The 15,698-nt window shown below is 43.0% G+C and overlaps 1 protein-coding gene across 5 annotated transcripts in view; it reads left to right on the forward strand.

Annotated features, from left to right (window-relative positions):
• zmym2 (zinc finger, MYM-type 2) overlaps positions 1 to 15,698 on the forward strand; it is a 237,603-nt gene that overhangs the window by 156,014 nt on the left and 65,891 nt on the right. For all 5 annotated transcript variants that reach the window (XR_011935198.1, XM_072476815.1, XM_072476811.1 and 2 more), the window contains one exon: positions 4,232 to 4,367. Coding sequence is in view for 4 of the 5 variants with exons in the window: in XM_072476815.1 (XP_072332916.1) it covers positions 4,232 to 4,367 (136 nt within the window). In the remaining variant the exon portion in view is untranslated. The remainder of the gene's footprint in view (positions 1 to 4,231; positions 4,368 to 15,698) is intronic.

Here is a 15,698-nt window from a genome sequence, read left to right on the forward strand (position 1 = left end):
CCAGGTAAACCTTTGCTGCACTCCCTCTATAGCAAGAATATCCTCCCTCCAAAAAAGACATCAAAACTGCACACGATACTCCAGGTGTGACCTCACCAATGTCCTAGACAATTGCAATAAAACATCTCTATTCCTATCCTCAAATCCTCTTGCTATGAAGGCCAACTACCATTTGCCTTCTTTACTGCCTGCTGTACCTGCGAGCTTAATTTCAGCAACTGATGCACAAGGACACCAAGCTCTCGCTGAGTATCCACCTCTCTCAATTTACACCCATTCAAATAATAATCTGCCTCCCTATTTTTGCGACCGAAGCAGATAACCTCACGTTTATTATGTGATTGAAAGTAGACTGATAAGATGGTAATGCTGGGATTTGTTCTGCCTTTGTGAACATTGCTAAGCAATGTTTCATATTGTCAGATAAATGGCAATATTTTAGTTGGTTAGAGGCATGGCTCAGTTTAGAGCACAGGCATTCAGCATGACAGCTAAGATGTTGTCAGGATATTTGTTGGGCCCAGCACACTCAATAATATGTTATCTCATGAAATTGATTGAATTAGCTGAAGACTGGAACCATAACCTCAGGGCTCTGAAAAAGAGATGGATCATCCTCTTGGAGCTTCTGAATGACGATGGTTGAGAAAGTTTCAGCCATTTCTCTTGCACCTATATGTATTTGTTGCTTATTATTCATAAATGTTGACTATTTGCACTCCAGAGATTTGAACTGATCAGTTGGTTGTGGAATTTATTAGCTTTATAGCATGAGAATTCTGCTGTTTAGCATGAATGTTGGCCTGTTTTGAAGTTTCAGAATTATTTTCAGATCGTCTGGTGCTGCTTCTGGCATGCTGATCTACACCCCTCGGTGTTGGTCATTTGGCGTCATGGTGATGGGGGAATGAATGATTTGCCAGGCCATGAAGTTAATTCTGTTGCTGCTAATTACCCATTAGCTGTAAATTGATAAAAATTACATTTTCTCATAATAAATGCAGTTGGTTAGTGTTCCCAATCCCAAATGGGGTGACAAACAGCAAATGGGGTTGCAAGAAATTCAATCATATTAAACTCTCACCCCTTCGCACTGTCCTGGCAGTGAGTTCTATATTCATACCAGCTGAGTAGTGTGACTTTTCCAGCACATTGATAGGCTATCCTCTCACATACTGTCCCAAGACTTGTTGCTGAAAGCGTCACAGGGAAATTAGCAGGACACTGTTAACTTAATGAAGGTACCTTCAACACATCCAGCCTGAACCCTGCCTAAAATGTATTCTCCAGAAGGAATCAAGTACTGCTGCTGGCAAGTCCCACCCACAGCCGACGAATCACTAACACCCACATCCACACATGAACCACCAGCCTGGCAAGGCACCAGAGATGGCCATTACCAGCACATGGCGCAGGTCAACCCAGCCCACTTAAAAATAAACATGAAAATCAAGAACCCCGACCAAGCCAGGCTATTCCATACCAGGCACAAAGACACACTTCCTCTCTCTTTCCCCACTACCGCATCACCACCACTCCACACACCAGAAGATCTAGGATTTTCATCACAGATTTTTATGTTCATAAGATGTATTATATGTTGATCTATAATGAGCATTTTATATTGAATATCAATATACTCCTTTATTGCTGTATTGTTTTTGTTGGCATCTGGGGTCATGTTAACTTTTTAAGTGTTAAATTGGGGTCTTATTGGAAATTATTTTGGGATGCGCTGACCTAGTGATTACAGTGAAAAGGCTCTGTTGACTGCAGAGGTCAGAGGAGACTCATCAGTCTCATCTAATATGTGTATAATATTGGTCTCATTATTTAAGGAAGGATATAAATGCATTGGAAGCAGTTCAAAATGACTAGTACCTGGTATGGGAGGGTTGTCTTATGAGGAAAAGTTGGACAGGGTAAGCTTGTATTTGTTGGAATTTAGAAGAATAAGAGGCAACTTGATTGACACGTGAAAGCTTCTGAGGGGTCTTGATGGAGTGGATATGGAAAGAATGTTTCCTTTGTGAGAGAATCTAGAACTAGGGGGTCACTGCTTAAAAATAAGGTGTCACCCATTTAAAACTGAGATGAGAAGCTTTTACTCTGAAGGTCTTTGACACACTTCCTCAAAAGATGGTGGAAGTAGAGTGAATATCTTTACGGCAGAGCTGGAGCAACTCTTGATTAGCATGAGGTGAAAGGTTATTGGGGCAGCTGGGAAAGTGGAGCTGAGGTTACAATCCGATCAGTCGTGATCTTATTGAATGTCAGAGCAAGCTCAAGGAGCCGAATGGCGTCCTGCTCCGGGTTCGAATGTGACAAAAGTATCAGTGGGAGATGGAGCTGACTTTCCTAGTAACAGACTGAAAGGATTCAGTGATGTCAAAATTCAGGGCTGTGAGAGGGCTACTGGCATAGTGTACACTCCCTAGTCCAACAGGTAGAATTTTACTTCATCCTGCTTCGAGAAGTACAGTCTATTCCTGCACCCCTCAAATATGGCCAAGCAGGTGACTCTTGGCTGATAAATAATGTGTCCTAACCCTAACTCTCTCTAGACGCCCAGCTGCTGGATGTCATTATTGCTGAGGCTGCTAATCGAAAAATTAATCGTACGTAGGTGCCACTTTTCACAACTTCTGAACTCCTCCACGTGCTTCACAGTGAATGAAGTACTTATTAACAATCATAATCTTTATTAGTATCACAAGTAGGCTTACATTAACGCTGCAATGAAGTTACTGTGAAAATCCCCTAGTTGCCACACTACGGCGCCTGTTCGGGTACACCGAGGGAGAATTCAGAATGTCCAGTTCACCTAACAAGCACGTTTTTCGGAATTTGTGGGAGGAAATTGGAGCACCTGGAGGAAACTCACGCGGACACAGGGCGAACGTGCAGGCTCCGCACAGAGAGTGACCCAAGCCGGGAATCGAACCTGTGACCTTGGCGCTGTGAAGCACCAGTGCTAACCACTTTGCTACTGTGCATCACTGTTATAACGTAGGAAATAAAGCAGCCATTTACATTCCGCAAACTCTCAAAGTACAAAGTGATAATGACTAGATCTGTTTTTGTGTTGTTTACTATGGGATATAATGAAATGAAAATCGCTTATTGTCACGAGTAGGCTTCAATGAAGTTACTGTGAAAAGCCCCTAGTCGCCACATTCCGGCGCCTGTTCAGGGAGGCTGGTACGGGAATTGAACCGTGCTGCTGGCCTGCCTTGGTCTGCTTTAAAAGCCAGCGATTTAGCTCAGTGAGCTAAACCAGCCCCAGGACACCAAGGATAACTGCCCTGCTGTTCTTCAAAATAGTTTCATGCATCTTTGACACCCACCTACGAAATGAAATGAAAATCGCTTATTGTCACAAGTAGGCTTCAAATGAAGTTATTGTGAAAAGCCCCTAGTCGCCACATTACGGCGCCTGTTCGGGGAGGCTGGTACGGGAAGGCAGGTGGATCTTCAGTTTGGCTCGTCTGAAAGACAGCAGCTCTGGTGGTACCGCACTACACTCGTGTCAGCCTAGAATTTTGTCCTCAAACCCTGGAGTGGAACTTTAACCTTGATTCAGAGACGACGATGATACCAACCGAGCCAGAGCTGGCACTCTTGAATTTCCAAGTCTTGCTACATGCAGAATTTTTAAAATGGCTGCTTTTGTAAATAAAAAAAGAGCTGTTTAAAAGTTCTCTGACCAGAAGTTTTGTGTTCAGTTGAAGTTGGAAACATTCCCCCAAAATCAGACAGCAAAAGAGTCTATACTGCAGCCATAAACTCCCCGAGTGTTTCAGAAGCTATTAACTAATCCCACTGGGTTTTTCTGGCACCTTTGGGATTGGCTGTAGCATTTGTGATTATGTGTTGAAAAGTTTTCAGTGTGGGTATGGCATTATTAGGTTGCACCTTTGACCTTTTAATTGCTTGGTTGGGTGCCTGATGATCTTAAACCAAAATCTGATACATTAAAATGGTGGAGGGTGGGACATGTGCTGAGTGCCCTTGGACATGATCTTGCCAAGCTGACAGGGTTAAAATTGATCCTTGTTGTTTCACTCAGACAACTAAAGTGATTGCATCATATCAGAATAGAAGGTGAAAATGAAATTAAACTGAATCTACTGTTTTAGACTTTTTTCCCCCTTTAACTAGTTTGAATCTCATTTGAAGAGAAAGACTTCAGTATATTTTTTCATTAATTTTGTCTTTTTTTCATTGTTAGGCTTCTAACCAGACATCAACATCTTCACCAGCACCTGTAAAAGAGCTGAAAAATAAAGCATTATTGTGCAAGCCTTTGACCCAGACAAAAGCTACTTCCTGTAAACCTCATATGCAGTCAAAGTCCTGTCAAACAGGTATGAATTTCCACCTTTTTCCTGTGATTTCCAGAATACCCAGTAGAATGTGAATTAAACCAGATTGTTCAGAGTAGCTGGGTGTTCAGGTGAAGCTCTCGAGCACGTTTTGCAGTCTCCCTGGTTTTGAGATCCCTGTTTATAACTTTTTTTACTTTCTTCCTATTATCTCACACTTGGTAACAATTTTGGGCAACCAGTGGCAGTATGTGGGGATGGACAGTTGTTGCCTTCAGATAAAGTGGAGTTAGAGAGCATACAGCAAATATACCAGATGTGCTATGTAATCCAGTCCCTAGTTGAAATATATATTACCTATATTTGGGCTTGGTATTCATAGTTAAATACCAAAACTTAGACCAGTTTAGAAACAAAAGAAGCAGAACTGCATGGAACATAGGGGTTTCTGTGCAGTACAGACACCGCACCTGGGAGATGCATAACTGAAGCTTGGCAGTGCCATCACTGGCATGTAGCTGTAATTACATTGGCAGATTCTGTTATTTTTTTTAAATGTGACGAGACTTGACAGGGGAAAGAGAACAGAAAATAAATGCAGACTTTAAGACTTGTAGAACTCAAAATTTGTGTCAGCGGCACTGGGATTTCAACTCTGAGTGTTATTTTGCCTTGAAAGTGGTATCTGCGGTGTGCATGCAAGCGTCCGGTTAGCCATGTCAGATGCCATTTTGGTGTGTTTACTGGACGTATGCAGAGTTGACACACCGTGGCATCACACTGGCACTGCCATTTTATAGTTCAACACTTCAGCGTTACATTTACCCTTAATGCCACATAGCTGAACATGCATTCAGCAGCTGCAAGTATCCCCACTATTTAAAAGGATCATCAACTACTTTCAGGTAACTTGCTGACTGATTTCTATTGGCTCTTGATGTGACTGTAGAAATAGTTTCTAGAATTGTTTAAAGTTGCTCAAGTCCACAGAGTGTTGTAGCACGTGCTGCAAGACTTTGTTCTTGCATCAAAGATTCGGGGAAAAACACATATTCCCAGACATGGGTGCGGTCCTAAGCATTCCTGCCCCCACCCACCTCATCGATAGGGTGCAATTGACTTCATGCACGATGCTTCGGGGGAGGGTCACACATCTCCTCTTGAGATGTACCCCAGTCAAGAGTTATCCCAGTCAAGAGGAACTCCACTCCTTCAGTACCCAGTTTTTGTGCAACCAAACATAACTTAACATGCAGCAGTCATTTTACTTTCATTATCTAGCAGTCTGTTATGCCATCTGCAGTTAAGCCACCAAAACAAACTGGAGTGTGGCTAATGGATGCCAAGGGCCTTTAACACAGTGGCCCATGATTTTGGTGCGCAACCCCCATGTCAAGATATGCAGGTTAGGTGGATTGGCGATGCTAAATTGTCCCCCAGCAGGGTGGCATGTGGCGCAGTAGTTAGCACTGAGGGTACAGCTCTGAGGACCCGGATTTGAATCCCAGCCATGGATCACTGTCCTTGTGGAGTTTGCACATTCTCCCCATGTCTGCATGGGTTCACCCCCACACCCCAAAAATGTGCAAGTTAGGTGGATTGGCCATGCTAAAATTGCCCCTTAATTGGATAAAAAAATAATTGGGTACTCTAAATGTTATTTTTTTAAATTGTCCCCTAGTGTCCAAAGATGTGCAGGTTAGGCGGGGTTATGGGAATAGGACAGTGGAGTGGGTCTAGGTATGGTGCCCCTTCGGAGGGTCAGGTGCAGACTCTATGGCCGAATGGCCTCCTGCACTGTAGGGATTCTGTGGCCAAGTGGACAGCATGCATAAAATTACTTAAACAATGCTTCTGCCAAACTGCTGCAGAGGAACCCTGCAGTATTTGGCAGAGTGGATGCCAACATTGCAGTAACACAACCTCTCCATAATTAGGACGTGCCCTTGCCACTAGTTGAGAAGGGGGAGGAAATGAGCAGGCAACCAACACAGACCCTTTCTGTCTTGAGCTGACTCACCACAACCAGAAAATGCACCAACAACCCTATACCTTGCCTCTCCTATGTCATTGACCATCACAGCAACTGCTTGACCATAATGCTAAAATAACAGCTACCACAAAATAAAAGTTGCAAACCAAATTTATAAAGCAAAGCATGACATATTGCATACAATCGTGATCTAATCACCCTTGTGCATTCGTTTTTACTTCCGCCTTCCATGTGACTTTGTCTCTTCTGGTGCTACTACACTGCTCCTCCAGTGGCTATATCAATGCTGGCGGAAGGGTTTCAGTGGAAAAAACTATGTGGCTTTGCAGCATAGCACTGACCAACTCTGGGCCTAGAACGCATAACTTTGAACTATAGATGGCAGCAGCCTAGCTCGCTGTCTTATATGCAACAAGGGCTTTGGTGAAGTGGCAGTGGTGGGGGGGGGACAAATGTTTTATTCTCGTGGATGAATGGCAGGTTTGTGTTCCATGGAGCGGCTGCCACTCCCCAGGGTGGCAGCTCTGCACTTTAAGTAACTTACTGGACCTTGGTTGAACCCTTATGACAACCTGCATGCCATTTTGAATACTGATATGCTATGATGGCAGCAGCCTGAACTTGCATGAGAGCCATTTGGGCTTCATAAGTTCGTAAGAATTAGAAGCAGGAGTGTACCATTCAGTCCATCAAGCCTGTTGAGCCATTGAATAAAATCGTGGCTGATCTGATTGTGGCCTTAACTCCAATTTCGTGCATGGTCACCATAACTGACTCACTTGTCAATCAAAAATCTGTCTAACACAGCCTTGAACATTTTCAAGCCACCACTGCTCTTCAGGGTAGAGATTTCCAAAGATATTAATGACAATCAAGGAGAAAACTCCTCATCTCCATCTGAAATGGGAAATCCCTTATTTTTAAAACATTGACCCCGAGTTCCAAATTTCCCCATCATCCTCTCATGCCCTGCCAAACCCACTCAGAATCGTGTATATTTCAATAAAATCACCTGTAATTCTTTTAAACTCCAGTGAGTATCGGCCTAACCTGCTCAACCTTTCCACATCAAACAGCTACAGCACTCAGATTTTGGTGGACACTGCTTATGTTCCAGTGGAAGTGAGACATAAATTATCAGCTGCTCCATTGTAGTTGGATCTTGAAGTGTACTTATGTAGTTAGCCACCACTTTATGGGGACAGAGATGGACTTCAAGCTGTCTGCAAAGGCCTGTGACAAGTTGGTACTCCTTGCATTGACCACAGGCTTTCTGGCAGGTCTGCAATGCACCAAGCATTCGATTGTGTGCACACATCAGCATTCTTCTTTAGGCTGCCAGTCCTCATCTGTGTCCTCTGCAAAAGAACATGTCTGTGACATCACCTTCTGGCAAGCTGGCACCTGTACTTCCCTTTTCTCTGCTCCAGCTGTGGGTCACTTATGCCCACTGTCTCTTGGAGGGATACAAGATAGCCAGGAGGGAACTGAAGAAAGGGATTAGGAGAGCTAAGAGAGGGCATGAACAATCTTTGGCAGGTAGGATCAAGGAAAACCCCAAGGCCTTTTACACATATGTGAGAAATATGAAAATGACTAGAGCGAGGGTAGGTCCGATCAAGGACAGTAGCGGGAGATTGTGTATTGAGTCTGAAGAGATAGGAGAGGTCTTGAATGAGTACTTTTCTTCTGTATTTACAAATGAGAGGGGCGATATTGTTGGAGAGGACAGTGTGAAACAGATTGGTAAGCTCGAGGAAATACTTGTTCGGAAGGAAGATGTGTTGGGCATTTTGAAAAACTTGAGGATAGACAAGTCCCCCGGGCCTGACGGGATATATCCAAGGATTCTATGGGAAGCAAGAGATGAAATTGCAGAGCCGTTGGCAATTATCTTTTCGTCCTCACTGTCAACAGGGGTGGTACCAGGGGATTGGAGAGTGGCGAATGTCGTGCCCCTGTTCAAAAAAGGAACTAGGGATAACCCTGGGAATTACAGGCCAGTTAGTCTTACTTCGGTGGTAGGCAAAGTAATGGAAAGGGTACTGAAGGATAGGATTTCTGAGCATCTGGAAAGACACTGCTTGATTAGGGATAGTCAGCACGGATTTGTGAGGGGTAGGTCTTGCCTTACAAATCTTATTGAATTCTTTGAGGAGGTGACCAAGCATGTGGATGAAGGTAAAGCAGTGGATGTAGTGTACATGGATTTTAGTAAGGCATTTGATAAAGTTCCCCATGGTAGGCTTCTGCACAAAGTAAGGAGGCATGGGATAGTGGGAAATTTGGCCAGTTGGATAACGAACTGGCTAACCGATAGAAGTCAGAGAGTGGTGGTGGATGGCAAATATTCAGCCTGGATCCCAGTTACCAGTGGTGTACCGCAGGGATCAGTTCTGGGTCCTCTGCTGTTTGTGATTTTCATTAATGACTTGGATGAGGGAGTTGAAGGGTGGGTCAGTAAATTTGCAGACGATACGAAGATTGGTGGAGTTGTGGATAGTAAGGAGGGCTGTTGTCGGCTGCAAAGAGACATAGATAGGATGCAGAGCTGGGCTGAGAAGTGGCAGATGGAGTTTAACCCTGAAAAGTGTGAGGTTGTCCATTTTGGAAGGACAAATATGAATGCGGAATACAGGGTTAACGGTAGAGTTCTTGGCATTGTGGAGGAGCAGAGAGACCTTGGGGTCTATGTTCATACATCTTTGAAAGTTGCCACTCAAGTGGATAGAGCTGTGAAGAAGGCCTATGGTGTGCTCGCGTTCATTAACAGAGGGATTGAATTTAAGAGCCGTGAGGTGATGATGCAGCTGTACAAAACTTTGGTAAGGCCACATTTGGAGTACTGTGTACAGTTCTGGTCGCCTCATTTTAGGAAGGATGTGGAAGCTCTGGAAAAGGTGCAAAGAAGATTTACCAGGATGTTGCCTGGAATGGAGAGTAGGTCTTACGAGGAAAGGTTGAGGGTGCTAGGCCTTTTCTCATTAGAGCGGAGAAGGATGAGGGGCGACTTGATAGAGGTTTATAAGATGATCAGGGGAATAGATAGAGTAGACAGTCAGAGACTTTTTCCCCAGGTGGAACACACCATTACAAGGGGACATAAATTTAAGGTGAAAGGTGGAAGATATAGGAGGGATATCAGAGGTAGGTTCTTTACCCAGAGAGTAGTGGGGGCATGGACTGCACTGCCTGTGGAAGTAGTTGAGTCGGAAACATTAGGGACCTTCAAGCAGCTGTTGGATAGGTACATGGATTACGGGAAAATGATATAGTGTAGATTTATTTGTTCTTAAGGGCAGCACGGTAGCATTGTGGATAGCACAATTGCTTCACAGATCCATGGTCCCAGGTTCGATTCCGGCTTGGGTCATTGTCTGTGCGGAGTCTGCACGTCCTCCCCGTGTCTGCGTGGGTTTCCTCCGGGTGCTCCGGTTTCCTCCCACAGTCCAAAGATGTGCGGGTTAGGTGAATTGGCTAATGATAAATTGCCCTTAATGTCCAAATTGCCCTTGGTGTTGGGTGGAGGTGTTGAGTTTGGGTAGGGTGCTCTTTCCAAGAGCTGGTGCAGACTCAAAGGGCCGAATGGCCTCCTTCTGCACTGTAAATTCAATGATAATCTATGATTAATCTAGGACAAAGGTTCGGCACAACATCGTGGGCCGAAGGGCCTGTTCTGTGCTGTATTTTCTATGTTCTATGTTCTATGTCTCAACTGATGCAGATCCTTCCTTTAAGCTATCTTCCAAAGTATGTGCGGTGTCATACCTGAGCTAGTGGGTGAGAGTGAGGCAGTGTTAAAATTTCTTCACTCTTGTCCTGCTCTTCCACCACTGCCAGATTAGTTTACAGTCAATGCTCCTTGGAAAGATCGCTTTGCTGTGCACAACCTGATGATTGCACTGCAGTGACCTTTTTAAGATTGCCACACGTGCACACATCTTAAAAGATCATTCTTGTGTGTGGTCTATTTGTCACTCCACGGTAAATTCTGAACTGTTGCGCAGCTGTGAACTAGGGCAGCTGAAAGGAAATGTCGGTTTCAGTTCTTGGGTATCCGAAAAGAGAAAGGCACAAGGATAAGAGTTGTGGTGAGCAAAGGAGGAGAAAGCCAGAAGTGCATACTTAAGCCATCAGAATAAATCAAAACAAATTGTGGGATGTTAGGAGGAAGATTAGGAGTGCAAATACCATCATCTTGGAGAGAGTTTCAGCCCCACTGCTGAGGCCGACCTCAAACATGATCTGTTCGATGATGGCGACCACCATTTCCTCCATTGAGGTAAGAATATGCAAGTGGATTCCAGCTAATCATGCATCGTTATCCACACACTGGTTTTCTGTACTCAGCCATAGTATTTTAGCAGTCTTGTGACATTGCAGATGGGAAGTCAAGAATAAGTCTTCACTAAGCTGTGGTCAGAGAATTGGGGACCTTTGTGTGCATATATAATAACATCATACATTTTGCCCTGATTTTTATATTGCTACGTATCAAAAATTGCAAAAGTTGAAAATAATTGAATAGACATACATTTTAACTGGATTTTTACCTTGCAATGATTCCTCTTCCCACTCCCTATGATGGTCCAAAAGTTGTCTCCTTGGTCCCCTTCCACTTCTCATGACTCCTCCAATGTTGCTCAATTGCAGGCAGTTCTTTGACATCTTGTACTGGATGAGCAGTTATTTCCTACCAAATAAATATTGGAAAGACAAATACCATTGCCTTCTTTCCACTCCCTAAACTCTGTTTCCCAGATACTGAGTCCATTTGATTCCCTGGTAACAGTCTGAGACTATTCTCAGCATTGGTGGCATGTTTGACTACATATTTGCTCCATCACCAAGACCACCTATTTCCACCTCCCATAACATCCCCTCAACTTGGCCCCATCTTAGCTCATCTGCTGAAACCCTCATTCTTGCCTTTGTAACCTCTAGACTTGACTATTGCAATGCATTTCTGTCTCATTCTCCCAGATTCTACCCTCTACAACTTCGAGGTCAGTCAAACCTCTGCTGCCCATGTCTTAGCTCACACAAATTCCATTCCCTTATCACCTGTGTTTATTGACTTGCATTAACTACTGCTCAAGCAATGTCTTGATTTTAAAATTATCATTATAGTTTTCAAATACCTTAGTGATTCCTTTCCCTATCTCTCATGTCCTCCAACCCCACAGCTTTCTGTGCTCATCTAATCATGGCCTTTTGAGAAACCCAATTGTTCCAATATTGGTGGGCTCACCTGCAGCTGCCTAGCCCGAAGGCGCTGGAATTCCCTCTTTGCTTCCCCACCTTGTATTCTTCCTGTAAGATACTGCTTAAAACCTACCAGTTTGACCAACATCTACCCTATCAAGGCCCCTCAGAATATTGAAACATAAAATCACCTCTCATTCTTCTAAACTGTAATGAGTATAGGCCCCATCATTATTTCTTGAAATATACCCTATTCTACTGTGCCGCTACTGTTAAGTTATCCTCTAAATCTAAACTGCTCTACGCAGGACTTATTTCCTTTTCGATTTCTTATTTCCAGCCAAACTAATTTTATATCTTGATTTTCTGAAAACATAATTTCCCACCGTTATACAGATCTCATCCTTTATTAACAGAGCTACCCTACCTTCTCTTTGTTTCCTCCTATCCTTCTGAAATGTCAAATAGTCTTGCAGCCATGTCTCTTATGGCTAAATCAAAACCATTTATTTTTATTTATACTATCAATTGACCCATCTTGTTATGAATGCTGCAAGCATTCGATTCCGATTTTAATCTGCCTAAAATCAAAAGTGGGAATCCATATCTGTTGCCCATAATGGATGTGTCTAATAGATTTTCAGAGGCAATTCCATTAAGAAACATTACATCCAAAAGAGTTGTAGAGGAGTTAGAGGTTAACTCCTCTACAACTCTTTTGGATGTACTAGATATGGATTACCAAAAGAAATTCAATCCGATCAGGGATCAAATTTAATGTCAAAGTTATTCAAGGAAGTTATGGATAGCTTAGGAATAAAGTAATATCATCCGGAATCACAAGGGACATTAGAAAGATGGCACCACCACCGGTTTGCTCCTGTTTATTGATGGTGGTTAAATCAAGAACCATTGTCTTGTGGGGCAGCACGGTAGCCTTGTGGATAGCACAATTGCTTCACAGCTCCAGGGTCCCAGGTTCGATTCCCGGCTTGGGTCACTGTCTGTGCGGAGTCTGCACATCCTCCCCGTGTGTGCGTGGGTTTCCTCCGGGTACTCCGGTTTCCTCCCACAGTCCAAAGATGTGCAGGTTAGGTGGATTGGCCATGATAAATTGCCCTAGTGTCCAAAATTGCCCTTAGTGTTGGGTGGGGTTACTGGGTTATGGGGATAGGGTGGAAGTGTTGACCTTGGGTAGGGTGCTCTTTCCAAGAGCCGGTGCAGACTTGATGGGCCGAATGGCCTCCTTCTGCACTGTAAATTCTATGTAAATTGTCCTCTGAAACTCCCTTTGTCTGACCAGCGATCAGCTCATTAAGGCGTCTGATGGCTTCTTTTGGCTGTCCTTCGTCCTGCTGCAAAGTTGATCACCTGTGTCTGGAAGTTTGTTACATATTCATAGACTTGGGAGTGGGTAATCGAAGTCCATGTCGCAATAACAGGTTTATGCTTTGACTTAGTGTTTTTGCAGCCAGTATGGATTCCAGCCAAGGTTTCATGAGGCAGTTTCTGTTCCTGGTCCATGTGCATCCCCTCAGCCTGCCTTCAGTACCACAGTAGGGAGTTGGAGGCTGGGTTGTGGGAGGATGCCCTGAGGAGAGTTAACATGTCCTTGTCGTGCGCCAGGCTTGGCCTGATACAATTTACGGTGGTCCACAGGGCACACATGACTGTGGCCCAGATGCGCAGGTTTTTTTTGAAGGGGTGGAGGATAAGTGTGTGCGGGTGGGCCTGCAAATCATGTCCATATGTTTTGTGCATGTCAGAAGCTTGGGGATTCTGGCAGGGGTTTGCAGACGCCATGTCGGAGGTTTTGAATGCCTCAATAAAATATTTTACAAAAAAAAGGAAAGGTGGCACCAAACTCAAAAGACCATGTTGAGGGCCTACAGTCAGGATTAGCCTGAGGATTTGGATAAAGGAGTTCCATTTGTATTATTTGCAATTAGGATGCAGCTAATGAATCAACTAAATTTAGTCCATTTAAATTGATTTTTGGTCATGAGGTGAGAGGAGCACTTAAATAGATCAAAGAGAAATTGGCGAGTCAGCAGTCGGAGACTACATTGTTGGACCGTGTCTCAAACTTTGGGGAGGATTTACTAGGGCTGGTGAGTTGGCTAAGAAACATCTAAAGTTTTCACAACAGGTGATGAAGAAGGAAGCGGATAAGAAATCAAATGTTTGTAGTTTTGTTAGTGGGGATAAAGTACTCGTACTATCACCAATGATAAGTGAACCATTAAAAGCAAGATTTAGTGGGCCTTAGCAAATTGAAAGGAAATTGAGAGAGATGAATTATTTGACAAGAACGCCAGACAGAAGGAAAACTCAGTGTGTCGTGTTAATATGCTCAAAAGGTATTTTGATTGAGAAGGGACAGGAGAAGTGGTGTTAGTTGTTGTAACTCAGGGAGAAGTGATAGGCGATTCTGAGTTTGACATGCTTCAAATTAAATTTAATAATGAGGAAGTATTTAAAAATTGGGACAAATGATTGAATTACCTTCCAGAGGAAAATCAAAATGACAAAGAGTTATTGCAGCCACATAGAGCTGTATGTGGGAATAAATTGGGAAAAATTAAAGTAATTATGCATAATTTAGATATAGGAAATGCTGTTCCCACTAAACAACATCCATACAAACCCAATCCACTAAAGTTAGCACAGATACAAAAGGAAATTTACAGCATGCTTGAGGACACTATCATCAAAGTGAGTTTCAGTGACTGGAACTCCCTGATTGTCATGGTACCAAAACCGGATGGAAGACAATGATTGTGTGTGGACTATAGAAAGGTCATCGCAGTTACAAAGTCAGATTTGTACCTTATTCCTCATTTGGAAGATTGTGTTGAATAGGTGGGACAAGCACATTTTATTACCAAATTTGTCTGAAAGGATATTGGCAAGTACCTTTATCTGACAGGGCGAAGGAAGTTTCTGCTTTTGTGACGCCAAATGGTCTGTATCAATTTACAGTCATGGCATTCCAAATGAAGAATGCGCCGGCAACATTCCAAAAATTAACCCACGAGGTAATTTCTGGCCTAAACAATTATGCAGTGTACTTTGGTGATTTGGTGGTGTCCAGTGAAACATGGAAGGAGCATTTGGAACACCTGAAAGAATTATTCAATTGGCTAAAGGAAGTTGGATTGGTGGTAAATTTGGCGAAGAGTGAATTTGCCAACGCTCAAATCGCCTTCTTAGGTGGTGCCATTGGACATGGTCAGATGGCTCCACGGAATGTGAAGACAAAAACTATTCGAAAATTTCCAATACCATCAACTGGGAGAAAAGTTTTGAGATTTCTGGGCATGAGTGGTTTCTACCAGAAATTCATGCCAAATTTCAACAATGTGATCGCTCCACTGACTGAACATCTGAAACAAACACAAAAATTCAGTGGACATGGGAATGTCAGGAGGCGTTTGATAATTTGAAGACTGTTAACCACTGCACCAGTGTTGATGACATCTATTTGTGCTAAACCATTTACTGTGGCAATTGATGCAAGTGATATGGATGTTGGTGCTGTACTCCTGCAGGAGGATGACTAAGGAATTGAAAGACCAATTGGGTATTTTTCTAGCAAACTCAACATTCACCAAAATAAATATTCAACCATCGAGAAAGAGACGTTGAGTTTGGTATTGGCCTTGCAACATTTTAACATTTATTTTGGTAACTATTTATCTGACACAACTGTAAATACAGACCATAATCTATTAAAGTTCTTGGACAAATTTAAAACTCAATAGCAAGCCTATTCAGATGGAGACTATTATGAATTCTACATGTGGCAGGCAGGGAAAATGTGGTTGCCTATGCTTTATCACATGTAACACGTGAGTGGACTAAAATGGACTGTGTGCATGGTGATGTTTGCCAGTTTAAAAATGTAAAATTATCTATCATATAGAGTCTTAAGTTGCATGTAATCTTAAGAAATGTTTAACGTTTAAGGGATTTTAGAAAAATTAAGCCATCAGTTTACATTGCTGTTCATTTTTTTTGAAGGGGGAGCTGTGACGATTCAAATATTTGAGTATAAATTTATTGGGTAATTTAAGGGTTAAAAGCCTGAGCTTAGAATGTGTTTGACTACAATCGTCATGTTTTTTTTAAAGCAATCCCTGTTCTGCAGGGTCCGGGTGGTTTTAGTAGCCAGC

The sequence above is a fragment of the Scyliorhinus torazame genome, chromosome 15 (assembly GCF_047496885.1).
Source record: "Scyliorhinus torazame isolate Kashiwa2021f chromosome 15, sScyTor2.1, whole genome shotgun sequence".
Lineage (NCBI taxonomy): Eukaryota > Metazoa > Chordata > Chondrichthyes > Carcharhiniformes > Scyliorhinidae > Scyliorhinus > Scyliorhinus torazame.